The sequence below is a fragment of the Pyrus communis genome, chromosome 12 (assembly GCF_963583255.1).
Source record: "Pyrus communis chromosome 12, drPyrComm1.1, whole genome shotgun sequence".
NCBI classification, from domain to species: domain Eukaryota; kingdom Viridiplantae; phylum Streptophyta; class Magnoliopsida; order Rosales; family Rosaceae; genus Pyrus; species Pyrus communis.
The window spans coordinates 261,540-275,300 of record NC_084814.1 but is presented as its reverse complement, the minus strand read 5'-3'; the positions used below and the strand labels follow the sequence as shown (position 1 = coordinate 275,300).

The 13,761-nt window shown below is 38.2% G+C and overlaps 1 protein-coding gene across 1 annotated transcript; it reads right to left on the bottom strand.

Annotated features, from left to right (window-relative positions):
* Window positions 1–3,387: 3,387 nt before the first annotated feature.
* Window positions 3,388–12,551, bottom strand: LOC137710632 (tetratricopeptide repeat protein SKI3). Its single transcript, XM_068449707.1, has 20 exons — window positions 12,199–12,551; window positions 12,029–12,112; window positions 11,437–11,856; window positions 11,280–11,330; window positions 10,880–10,972; window positions 10,330–10,470; window positions 10,174–10,254; window positions 9,726–9,973; window positions 9,477–9,648; window positions 8,986–9,101; window positions 8,823–8,880; window positions 8,463–8,528; window positions 8,107–8,319; window positions 7,603–7,654; window positions 6,971–7,344; window positions 6,778–6,872; window positions 6,220–6,459; window positions 5,217–5,860; window positions 4,665–4,868; window positions 3,388–3,920 (listed from the first exon to the last, which is right to left on the bottom strand). Exons 1-20 carry the CDS (start codon window positions 12,208–12,210, stop codon window positions 3,742–3,744), a joined length of 3,543 nt encoding a protein of 1,180 aa, XP_068305808.1. The 5' UTR covers window positions 12,211–12,551; the 3' UTR covers window positions 3,388–3,741.
* Between the last annotated feature and the right edge of the window lie 1,210 nt (window positions 12,552–13,761).

Below are 13,761 nucleotides of genomic sequence, written 5' to 3'. Positions count from 1 at the left end.
TGACAGATTATCACCAGTGGAGGACCACTTCTGGGTGTGTTTAGTTAGTGTTGTTCCTCTGGATTGCACTAGGCTTTCTATGCTTTGAATATTGTTTTTCACCCTTACACTTGCACTTGTTTGTTAACTACTCTGTTTTGTAGTTTGGTTTTTATTTCATACTTTTATTATTATCTTAGCTTCCACACGGTGCACATGGCTACGTCACCCTCACATGACGGCCAGCATGCCCTGATTTCGGTCGGGGTGTGTCAAAATCGGTTCGATTCTGGGTATAGGTTTGGGACAGATATACCAATAACCATAATCGAACCTTAAATTAAAAAATTTACTCGACGGTTACCCATAACTGTAAAATACCCAAAAATTAATCCCGAAACCAAACCATTCGGATCGGTTACCTATGGTGATCCGGTTTGAAAGGTTAAATTGCCATAGTGCTATGATATATGAGGACTGCCAAAGTGAGAATATTGGCTAGTTGTCATCAAACAACCCTTCCATATGTGTCTTTTGTCTAATATATTGTTGGTTTAACCATTAGTAGTTTGAACTAGAGATGAAAACTTGAATGTGTTATACGTTGTTGTATATTAAGAGAATCTCGGGGTAAGTCCAGCATGGGATAACATGTATTTTTTTGTTCAACACTTAGAGGGGTTGTATTGTTAGGTTACATGAATCGTACTTAGCCAAGAACATGGATTATGTAATACATTAACTTCACTATCTTAGTGCTAATGTTAATGAAGCTAATGTTGATTTATTTTTTGTTTGTAATAGATGATTTGAAAATTAGTTTTCAGGAATTAGGTCAAAATTAGTTGTATTACAGGAATTAGGCCGAAATTAGTTGTATTACAGTATCTGTGTGAGCTTGTGAGCCAGCTGTGATCGAAAATGACTTCTACATTTAAAAATAAAGGTGGCCACATTTTTGCAATTGAGTTTAAGCTTGATTCAATTTATTTATACTAAAATATAATAGACAGCGCCACAATTTTTAAAGTTTTGTTGATCTTGCTTTTACAGGTGAGGAATCTCTTCCCTCCTAATCGTTCTCCCTTTCCATCCCCTCCTATTTGAACGGATACGGTTTATCCACGTCAACATCTTATATTGATTTTTTTATAAAGAAAATAAGACAAAAAACAATATGTGAGAGTAGGGGAGGGAAGGGGATGAGAATTGGAGGGGAGGGAATCCTCCTCCAGCTTTTACACTCATAAAGCAATTTGTAAGAAATCAGCCATCAAAATATCAAAGGAAGTGTTATTGACACTCCAAAAATCTCATTCTACACTCCTAACAAGTGTATTTTTCTTTCCAAATATAGAAAGTTTGGAGTGTAGAATAAGATTTTTGGAGTGCCAATAACAATTCCCAATATCAATTGTGCTCATCTTTCACTGTACACATGTCCACGCAGTCAATAGTCTTTGTCGGAAGTGATACACAAAAAGGGGTTGTATTTGTGCTTACCTTTTTAAGCACAAAACACCCTATTGTGCGCTATCAGCAAAGGACACGTCCATAGAGAGCCCACATGGAATTGTAGTTGTTGCACTGTTGCTATTGTTATATGGGCACATATGTTGGTGCTCTTTGGCCTCATAGGGCACAAATAACTTATTGTGCACAGTGGCCATATTTTTTGCAGTGCCAATTTTAATTCTTAAAAATAAATAAATAACAATAAATATAAATATAAATATAAATAAATAAACAAGAGTATCCTCATCTTTAAACGCTACTCAAATATGCTCTGGGGTTTGGGTCAATCAAATCTGCCACAAAACTTGAGAGGTAAAGTAGCTGCTTGGTATTGGACTAGCTAATAAGTAACACAGTTACACAGCGGATAAACATGATACCCAAACAAGGTACCAGATATTCGCTCAGCCAGGGGCGATGCGGAAAACAGTTACGACTTCATTAACAAATACGACTTCATTTGCAGACTTGGATGGAAGAAATCCAAATCTTGGCCTCTCATATTCCATTAATTTAAGGGAAACCACAACTTCCCGTGCTGTAGGATAGTCACGATGCTCAGTCCACAACCATATTCCCTGAAGCAGCATTAAGACAAGGAAAAATTATACAATATTCCATAAGCTGTAACACACCAAAAGTTCAAAAACCTTGGTTTATTGGAAAGCCAAACAAGGATGGAACGGAAACAGAATTTTTGGTTTATTAATTGCCTCACTCCCGTTCTCTTTCAAGTTAAAAGCTAGCGTTGATGAAAACTTAAGAAAAGGCCTATGCATGATCTTATCTTGTCTACGAGTACGCTCCCTCTGGCTCTCTCACCGATTGCATTCATCATATAATATGTCCTTGTCATGGAAGCAGAGGGTTCAAATTGCCCACAATGTGGCGGATGCTCTCAACTATCTCCACAACTTCTCCCACCCTCCCTGCATCCACAACAACTTGAAGACCAGCAACATCCTCTTGGATGCCACCTTGAGGGCCAAGGTTTCCAATTTTGGCTCGGCAAGAGCTGTCGACTTGGAAAACCACCGCATTGATCAAGACTCCCAGCAAGAACAAGGACTCCAGTTCAGCAGACATGTGGTGGGCACTCGTGGCTATATGGCCCCAGAGTCCATCCAGAACAGAGTCAATACTACCAAACTAGATGCCTTTGCTGTCGGGGTTGTCTTGTTGGACCTATTATCTGGAAGAAGCCGCAGCCGCTGCTGCTGCCGATGACATTGAGAAGAACAATGAAGAGGTATTGCTATCTGCATCCATAAATGGGGTGTTGGAAGGAGACCATGTGAGAGACAGACTACAAGGCTTCATGCATCCTTCCCTCTAGAGTGAGTACCCCTTGGACCTCGCTTTTTCCATGGCCCAGTTGGCTCAATGCTGTGTTGCTCCTCAAATCAACTCTCCCCCAACCATGGCTGAAGCCTTCCTCACACTCTCCAAGATTCTTTTGTCTACGCTCGACTGGGATCCATCTGATTATGATCAACTTCAACTCCACCAGCATCTAAGTTTCGTTGCTAAAAAGTAAAAAAAAATATTAAAAAAAGACTAAAATGCGGAGTACCTACTGATTTAGTTATTGTATTGCACTCCGCATAGTAGTGTTCATGCATACGGCATTGCTCTATTATCTATGTCATTGTCAACACAACAGAGGGGTCCCAACTCTCATGAGCTGCTTAACCTTGAGGTATTGACCCGCTTAAATTTTTAGAACAAATATACGGAGTCTATTAGCCAGAACCAAAAGTAGGATTTGAACATGTTTGCTTATTAGATTGGAACACGAAGAAATCAATAAGCGAGCAATTGCAACACCATTCAAAGTTTTCAGAAATTGCGCATTGTGCAAGGAAAACAAACTATAAAGATGCAGAAACAACAAACACAAACGGAATTCCATAATATTACAAGAGCCAGAGTATGATCCAAGGTCCATACAATTCTATATCTAATTAGATGTTATGAAACAGTATGACATTCCTGTATGACTGAATCAACCTAAATTTGTAGCGACAAGCTACCAAAAATTTCCATAATTTACATGCAAGCATGGTGGCATAATCTACCTAGTTGGAAAACCAGAGAGCTCTCAGGATGCAGGTGGCTCTCGATATGGTACGCAACCGAGAATAGATTAGCTGACTAAAATTTTATATCAAGGTTACACTGCAGTAGGAGGCGTACTATATATGGTCCGGGATACGAAAAGCATATCTTGTCTCTGCCCTTTGCAACTCATTCCACAAACTTCTGCAAAACCGTCCAATATCTCATACAAGAAGGGTTTGTATGAATTGCTCGAAGAACCCATCTTTGCGGACTCTGGCAAAACTCCACACTGGAAGATTGTGGACTAGCTTTTGACTGTTTTGCAAGCAAATGCATCTGGAAGAACAGCTCAGCAGGCCTCATTTCTGTACAAGATTTAAAAACATCGACACATCATGGAGTATACATCAAATAATACACATCACAGACAAAGGCAGGCAGCCAATCAGAGGGAAACTGGTACGCCATTAAGAAAATCTTAGGCCATCTCCAATGGAGAGGGCTAAAGGTCCAAAAGCCAGAAAATGACATGATTTGCCCAAAAACTCATCTCCAACCGATGCCTAGGCTATAATTTTATGGAGCCCACCAGGCTGTTATTTGGCCAAAAGGGCATTAGGTTGGCCAAATGTAGCCCCTCTTAGCCCCTTTTTTAGGATCCACCTCTTCAGTTGCAATAATTAATTCAAATTCAACGACTAGATTTGAAAACATTCAACAGTAGTTTAACTAAATTAACCAATAAATTTAAAGTATAAACTTAAAACTAATAAATTATTGAGGGTGCTACATTTAGCCTCTTCGGTTGGAGATGGTATATGAATACGGCCTCACACTATTCATTTAAAAATAATTTTTTGCAACGCTATAATTCTGGGCGGAGCTATGTTTAGCCCTTTTGGTTAGAGATGACCTTAGTGCTTTCTCATAATTGTACCACCTAGACATTTAAGGAAAAGGACAAACAAATCCAAATTACACTCAACATGACAACTGATGTGCAAGTGTGGAAGTTGCTAAATTGGTCATCTATTTCTAGATGGATTGAAAAAAACAAAACAATAATTCATCAGGACACATGAACACTGATATGTCATATAATTTCATACCTGGCGGCCAAGTGGGCCATTCAAGACGGAGGTTCTTCTCCCACTTCTCTTTTGAGCCAAGACTTGCTACTGCTTGCGCTAGTAATGCTGAGACAATTGGTAAGGGAATGAGAGAAGCTTCTTGAGCTTTAACAAGACTCCTTATGGCAAGTGATAAGAACTGTGAAGCACACCCCCGGCGGGAAAGCTCCATACAGGTGGCACCTGGACCCATCGAAGATTTAATTATTGAATGAAAATACACACACACACACACAACATCTATCAATCTTGCTATTGTAAAAAATCAGGCATACATAGAGAATGATCAGGAATCAAGTCCGCATAGCACCTGCTTAAGAGAATATGTGTGATATGAAGTACAAACCCTCACACATTTATTAGTTAATGGAAAACAAGTCTATTCAATTTTACGTCATCTAATTCAGTTGGAGCATGTCATGTCAAGCTTAAACTAAAGCTTGAAATCTTACATTTAATGATCAGTAGGACCTACAAGAGGAAAAAGAAAAGAAAGAACTCCAAAAATCCCATCTACTAATGGACACATACCATGACAAAGCAGGAGGCTGCACTCAGCACCCGCCAATGAACAAGCTTGAGCAAGAAACTCTTCTGCAGAAACAATGTCCTGGTTCCATATACAAATCAAGCCTTTCACCAGACTGAATATAGCCCCCCACATATTCCGTGAATTCATTGACTCTGTTGGGCATTCTCTGAAGCTCAGTTCTAACATATCCAAGTCAGTTTGCACTTCATAACGAGACTCCATGAGTTTTAGACATATCCAACCAATATGAAGATCTGTCTTGAGCTGCAAGCATCTTATATACTCTTTTTGAAGGTTTACCATATTACCTTCTGAGGCATAGGCACGGAGTAGTAGCAAGTGTGCAAAGAAAAGATAGCCATCAGGGAGCATAATCGATGAAGCATTTGTGGCATGGTTGATACAGCCAGTCAAATTACCACCTTGCAAACAGATCTCAGAAGCACAAAGTAGAAGCTGGAATTTCTTATATTCATAAGATGAGTCATCATTATGATAAAATTCATCGGAAAGAGCTACAGTTATTAGCCGCTCAAGTATAATACAAAGATGGCAAGGAAATCTCTCTTCACGTGCCTTCTGCAGTAAATTGAGAACAAGCAAATACCTTATGTTCTGGTTCCATGGTTCTCTGCGTAAACATCTGCAGATTTAAAACATGTATAAGCTGTAAGCCCTATGTATAGAGTTTAGAACAAGCAATTCCATATTTTCCGTCACAAAACGAAACAAAACTCTTTTGAAGGAAAACCCTGTCTAGTTCATCATCTTCTTATGCAGCCAATAGTAACAAGCACAAAGGAAACTATGAAAGGATAAACCAACAAAAACACTTAAATGGGATAAGGAATAATTATAATTCTTTTCTCTTTTTAGTTGGAGGAGAAACTGATCTTTAAAATCCAAAAAGCACATAGGTTTTACTTAGAAGTTATATAAACCATGACAGTTTTAGGTTTGGCTAATGAGTTCAAATTCAGAGAGAGGCATAAGTTACAATACTTCTGTAGTTGCTGGATGGTTCCAGGTTCATTCAGGCACTGGTATGTGCATGTTGGGTAAGAGAACTTGGGATTGCAAGTGCCAACAGCATAGCAAGCAACTGCTCCTGCACCAAGAATTTCATATGCTGATTTTAAACCACCTTCAATTGGATTCATAGTATCGACGTTGCAACACCTAGTTGCAATGTGGGTATCATTCCATTCTTCAGTGGACAACAAAAGATAACCAAGAAAATTCCTGTTCCAAGAAAGTGCGTCAGAAGAATGTTTTAAGGCTAAAAATCACTAGCACCAATGCACTACGAAGCATAAGTTACAACCAAAACATTCTAGAAACTAAATGGCAGGTCTGTGATAACCATAACAAGAGATTTCATAGGTCAAAATACAGAAGGTTTTATTTTGACCTATGAAATCTCTTCGTCAGTCCATCAAGTTGCAGTTTCACTGTCATTCTAATTCTATTGGTTAATCCTTTTCAGCTGTTCCTACTGGCACTGTCAGAAGTTATCCAGAAATCAGGATTTGTCCATGAGACCTTGATCATTGGAGTTACCTTAATAAGCTACTGTTAGGATACATATGAAGAGCTTTCCTAAGGTGATTAACTCCGCTTTGATATCCAAGACAGCATTCTGATCCATGTTTTACCTGCGTACCCAAACCACAACAATATCATTTTTCATATAAACTCCATAAATAAACAAACCCCAATCAAACACGAAAGGTTACTGGACTAGTAAACTTACTAGTTTACCAAGTGCTATCAAAAAGTGCATTCCAGTTATCTCTTCATGAGACTTAAGATAGTCACGGGTGCTTGACACAATAGACTGAAGACGATTACTTTGATCTAGAGCATGAATAGCAGATACTATGAAACTGATCTTCGAACTCCGAAATAGTTGCTTTGGCATCTTCAGAATGCTATTGATGGCTGAATCCAGTCCAGAAATATAATAAAGGAGTCTACAGATAAAAACAACAGGGGCAGCTGCAGATTTTTGCTCCATTGTAGAAACGCTCACAGCCAGACTTCTTACCACAGAAAGAGCCAGGTTAGTCTCACCAAGTTGCCACAAGGAGAAAGCATATATTTGCAAACCTTCCACGTCGAGCAACCCTTAAATATGAAAGATGTCAAGTAAAAAATCAGCAAAGTGAAGAATATATCAAAGGTTCCAATATATAATCACAAACATCCCCCTCCCCTCTTCTTTTAAGGCAGCTTGTACAAATTCTAAATTGTTGAGCAGTTAATTATAGATATCTTTGGAGAAAAGGAACAAGTAATAGAAAGAAAATGTTAAGCATCTCCTATTGTAAGAAAATGATTGTTTGATATAAAAGCAAGCTACTAATACATTATATTCACACAAACCTTCTTTCTTCAAATCTTCACATTCGTGCAAAGCATCTAGAGCATTCCCTGCCTACATCACAGACGAGCATTTTTTAGATAAGATACATATGACACACACACACACACACACACACACACACACACACACACACACATATGTATGTATTAGCACTTCAAAAAGAAAAAAGTCATCCTGCATGCCTCCACACACACACACACACACACACACACACACACATATGTATGTATTAGCACTTCAAAAAGAAAAAAGTCATCCTGCATGCCTCCACACACACACACATGTATGTATTAGCACTTCAAAAAGAAAAAAGTCATCCTGCATGCCTCCATTGTAATTTTGTCCCTATGTTTTTAACTTTTTATAAAGGAGTGCATATTACTTTTTAGCAGTGCCAATAACAGCTCCCTACATGTATATTGTATAGTGTGTATACACATTAAATGTAAGATTATACCCTTACAGATCAGAAACAGGTCTTAAAAAGACATCATATATGTTACCTTACTAAGGGATCGGGCCAAATTGACAGATATATCCGTCATATGCAACTTTCTGTCACTGCCTGACAAATTGGTGATTGCACAGCGTGCTAGTCTATAAGAAACGGCAGCAGACTGATAATTGCATTGTGCCTCAGAAACTAGCCCGTTCAAATTATGGCATTCAGGATAGTGAGGTGCACGCTGCATGGCCTGCCTGATGGCTTCAAAGACCTATGGCAGTGATAAGCAGCACTACCATGAGAAAACTTAAATGAGACTTTGATGTCTCTTCCTCGCCCTTTTACAGAAGAGACGAAAGAAAACATGTAATACTAATCTCTGATTGCTCAACTATCACATAGGCATGACTAAACCTGTGAAGATGAAAGATTCCCTGAAGCAAGAGCAAGCTTTGCAAGACCAATTTGGAATTCGGCAAGCTGCATAGAAAGTTAGAAACATTAAATTAAAAATAGAGAATTATAGATCAAGTCTCTATGAAATTAAGAGCACAGGCTCCAAAGTTAAAAACAAGAAAGCAAAGATCAATAATTGGAAAGAAAAGAGAGAATAAGCAGTCAGATCCTGCTTTAAAGGAGGTCATAAAATCTAACAATATTAAATTAGAACAGACCATCAGTTGGAATGGAAAGTAAAAATAAATACATTAAACATTTTTTTCCATATAAACCACAATGAAACAACATAACAAGGGCAAGGAGATAGAAAATTACAGGCAATATCTGTGCAGCTCGTAAGCAGCTCTCGTAAGCTTCTCCGACTGCAGACTCTCTGTAAAAGTACAACTAACTGTTAATAATGCTGACAGATGACTTCACGTACATCACATATTTTATGGGCCAGGTCCAAAGTTACAAATCCCAAAAAAAAATTTACCCAGCATGAAAATCAGCTGACATGCCTGCCCATGGTAAAGCAAGTGAAGGATCTATACTTCTGGCACAATCAAATGATTGTCTAGCAAATTGTTTCTCACCTTGTTTTCTATAAAGCTGCAAAAAGAACAAAAACTCAGACACCGCAGGCAAATTCTGCAAGCTATAACTTTCCAACAAGCATCGTTATTACCTCCTGGATGTTTCAAATTATATAATGGATCAAGCCAGTGGCATGATAATGAAGTTCATAAATACAATGTCGATAAGTAAGGATTAGTCTAATTCAAGTAACTAGGACAGCAAATATACCAAATGCAACCACATTAAAGATCCAGAATTCCCCATGAGTGAGCATGGAAAACTCTCAGTATTCTTATGTTTTCTAATTTCCCCGTAAGAAATTAATATTAAAAGAGAAACAATACAAAAAGTCCAAGAAAATACTAATAGGACAAAGAAAAAAAATTGAGTAATACAAATGGACAGTACCTTCCCTAGGTATGCCCAAGCAACAGCTAGAGATACATTCAATTGCAATCCCCTGATTAGAGCATGTTGTTTCAATGCTTTATGATCAGACAAACATCCCAAGGCTACCCAAAACTCAGAATTGTCACCCTCAAGTAACAAGGCTCCCAAAGCCATCTTCTCTGATTGCTGCCTGTTAAAAAAAGAAGGTAAACTAAGAGAACCATAAACAGCTAAATAAGATGATTAAAAGATTATACTACATCATACCAAGCACTTAAGTCATGTCCAGAACTGTTGTCTAAAGAGTCTATGAGATCTGAAGTTACTGCAATGTCAGTATACATATTAGCTTGCCATGGGGCCAAGTGTAAAGCTCGTTGATAAGAGCACCTGGCAGTTTTCGCAGCCAAACAGCAGGTACGTTTCCATGAAAGGATGGAATTATCAAAAGATTCCATATCAAATTCTAAACCATTTCCCTCCTCCATCCATGGATAACACTTTGCATAAGTAAGCTAGAAAAGATGAAAAGCGTATCTCAAATTAGTTTTGGTTTGGGTCAAATTATGGTGTTTTAAACAGAAAGGTGGACAGGCAATGAATTAGAAACAAGGTTTCTAAGCACTAGAAACTTAAGTAGAAGTTGAGGTAACATGAAAGATTGACAATAAGTCAATCTGCCATGAGACTTTTTTTTCAGGGACGGTGATCATACCTGTATGTCACCATGCAGTTTCCAAATAGATGACAAATTTCCAGCTAATTGAGTGCTCATCCAGGCAACTCTAGATGCCTCCTGAAATCAAATCATACAGTTCATCTTCTAACGTTTCAACAAATAGTAATATTTATAAACTTCAAGACAGCTTACCTCTAGCACTGTAGCTCCCCATCTATATGCTCCCAAATTATTGCATTCCTTGGCCAAACCAAGCATCCCAGCAGCAAGCCCATAGTGTGCAGAGACACTTTTGGGGGAGATCTCTAAAGCTTGCTGAAATGTCTCAACTCCCTTTGCAGAGAAACACCACCAAATGGAAATTATTTTCATCTCCGTAGAAATAGCACTTTGAACATAAAGGGAGGAACCCAGTATAATATTATTTGATGCAAATAATATGTTGGAAATTGCATAACTACACTTGCAAGTCTAACTAATTGCTCGTGGACAACTCTACTAAGAATTTAATCCATTATATATAAAACTACTGAGAGGAGAAGTCGACCAAAAAAATGTAACAGCTCTTGATAGAAAGAAAAAACATAGGATGTAAGGGCTCAAAAACAACTATACCTGTGTTAAATAACTAACTTAAATGCAAAGATGTAGGTTACACCATTGTCATTGATGAAATTATAAACGAATGAGGAAAAATTGGTTGGAGAATCAATGCAGCGACATAGACATAACAGAACCTGACCTTTTTATAGGAACCAAGCATCAAAAAGGTGTTTCCGCTTTCAAGCAACGCAAATATTCTTGTACCCTCCAATTCGATGGCTCTTCCATAGGACTGTTAGATGGTCATGATATCAATCATAAATATTATATTCAAAAGAGAAGTATTGCTTGAAAAGTTTCAATTTGAAATTTAGAAGACAGCATCACATAATGTTTTGCCCAAGAAGAATGTGAAAAGGTTCTTTGTGCTTGTGAATATAGATATAATGAAAGGAGCTGCAAATGTAGATGTCTATTCAAACATCAGTTAACACAACAAGAATAAGTCCTAACTCATAAGAAGAGAACATCACCAGAAACACATACGTGATCCCAAGTCCTAAGAAGTAAAGAAAAAGGAAAGATAAAGGGAAAAGCACCTTTAAAGCAGCAGTGAACCTGCCTAGTCGCTGGTACGCAAGGCCAAGAGCCTACAAATAAAATTCGGGAAGGGTGAGATAACTGAGTATTGAGTATATTAGAAGCAGAAGCAAAAGAAAGATAAACAATGACAACAAAATGTGCATGAATAAGTACCTCCCAGAGATGTGCGGAGGTAGGATAGCCTCGAATGGCATGTTGAAGACTGTGGACAGCATCAGAGCATTTGTTTTGATGGAGCTGCAAGTAACCCAGTCTCTGAAAAGCCCAAAAGGCCCTGGGTGAATTTTGGGAAGCCTCCCGGCACACGGCCACCTCCAAGCTCTCCTTTCCTTGTTGGTCCAACAAATCACACAAGGCTTCCCCAGAAAGGGAGTCATCAGGATTGAGAGAGACAGCTTTTTGGAAACACTTGAGAGCTCTCTGGGTGTGGGACTCGGAGCCAAGACCCGCGTAATAAAGCCCTAGATATGTGAATGCCCCTCCCTTTTCAATCTCAGGCTTCAATTTCGCGGCGACTAGGAACTGCTCTGCCGCTTTCTCCTTGTCATCCCACTCTTTCCACAACAATACTCCCTAACATGTTTCCATTATTCATTATTCAAGTATCAATCGAAAATGCCAAATTCATATCTAGTGATTTACATATTAGAATTAAATAATAAATAGAAGAGGAGAGAAATCACATCAGCCAATTTTTGAAAATAAAGAGCAAATTAATTAGTGAATTGGAGGGATGATTACGAACCAGTTGGAAGCGAAGGGAGGGGTCATCTGGATGGGCCTCTACGCTCTCCTGCAACCGTCGGAGCTTCCCTTCCTTTTCTGGGTCCTGGACAACAACCAATTTCACTCAATTTTCCTTTTCCTTTTTCAGTAAATAAATTTAAATTTGCATAGAAAGAGAGAGAGAGAGACCGTGTGTTGCATTGCATTTAGATTTAGGAAAGTCTTGGAAGGAATTTCGTCCGTCGATGATCTTTTAACCCTACACAGTCAGTCACTCGCGTCGGCTCCGGCGACGGGACTAAAAGTGATACTGGAACTGGACAGAATCAGTCCGAACGAACTAGTGACTACTCACTACTGTGGATTCTTTTCCTTGAGACTTTGCTTCCTTCTACTGCTGTGCTGATTTTCGGTTCAAGTATTTTGTTTCTCTCTCTCAATTGCACATACAGAGCCGTACCCAGCCGGTCGGTGGTGTCTTCTCAAACCCTTTCGTTTGGATAATTTGGAGGTGCTGCGTTAAGGGCATGTTAATACGACTTCTGATTACTAAAAGAAATTTTAATCAAACATCCTGCTACTATTTATTTTTAACGAAAATGATATTTTTATTTTAAAAAGTCACTTCTAGTACTATTTAGTTACAACATTTTCTTGTCCTTTAAATTAAAACTCAAAGTTTTCAAGTCATTTTCATTACCTTTCCTTTTACTAAAATATAATAAGTAAGCTTTTAATTTTCGCACGCGTTAATTACATATAAACAAATTGGAGAATTGCAAAATTTTATTAAAACACATATAAAAATAAGGATTCCGACTCTTTTATTTTTGATACAATAGAAATAAATTGGTTAAAGCTTATTATTCTCGAAGTTCAAACATAAATGAAAAAAAAATGTAATCAGACCGTATTATTAAATAGCATCTTATTATTTTCTTTACTGTGAATTAAACATGCTCTAAGAGCATTTCCACTCTATCCAATTGAAAGGGAAATTTGGATGATTATGTCCACCAAAACCAACAAAATGAGCTCTAGCCCGAATGAGGATCATCTCCTACTCATCTTTGTTAGAATTCCAATGATACTCCAATCCCATTCGTTCATCGTTCATCGTATGGTCAGTTTTCGTTAGATACTGTTTATATTTAATTTTTAATTAAAAAATTTACAATAATTTTTTATCGCACAATATACGATAAATGAATGTGATTGGAGGATCTTCGGAATCCTCACAAAGAGGATTCGGAGAGGATCCTCGTTCCTTTAGCCATACATATCAGTCGAGCTATCATGTGAGGCCAACAACCACGAACCAAGGGCTTAGCCCATTCCCACCTGCCTTAGCGCCTCGATGAATTTGACATCAGGCTAACGTAACACGTTAAATATTTTTTCGACATCGGATTTCTCCCCTTCTAACGACCTTCCTTCCAACTGAAGACAACCTAAGCTTTGGAAATTCAAATACGACGTCAAATTCATCCCCTTCCAAAGACCCATCAGACGAGTCGTTATTCTTTCCAACTGAAGACGACGAGCTGCTACACGATTCCTCATGCTTAAGAGGATGATCTTGAGCAAACTCTTTATTCTCTGAAGAGTAGTAGATGGGGATGCAAGGCTTCTGATGCGAGAGGCAGACCTTGAAGAAAACAATTTGAAGACCACTAGTATGCATTGGAATAATAGGTTGTGTATTTTAATGACATAGGAACTTGTTAAGTCATTTTTAGAGAGTTTCTTAGG

Coding starts and splice junctions, on each gene's coding strand:
- LOC137710632 (XM_068449707.1), bottom strand. Junction 11,331..11,436: donor CCTCCGCACATCTCTGGGAG/GTACTTATTCAT, acceptor TTTTATTTGTAG/GCTCTTGGCCTTGCGTACCA. Junction 3,921..4,664: donor ATGGCCCACTTGGCCGCCAG/GTATGAAATTAT, acceptor AATCTTGTACAG/AAATGAGGCCTGCTGAGCTG.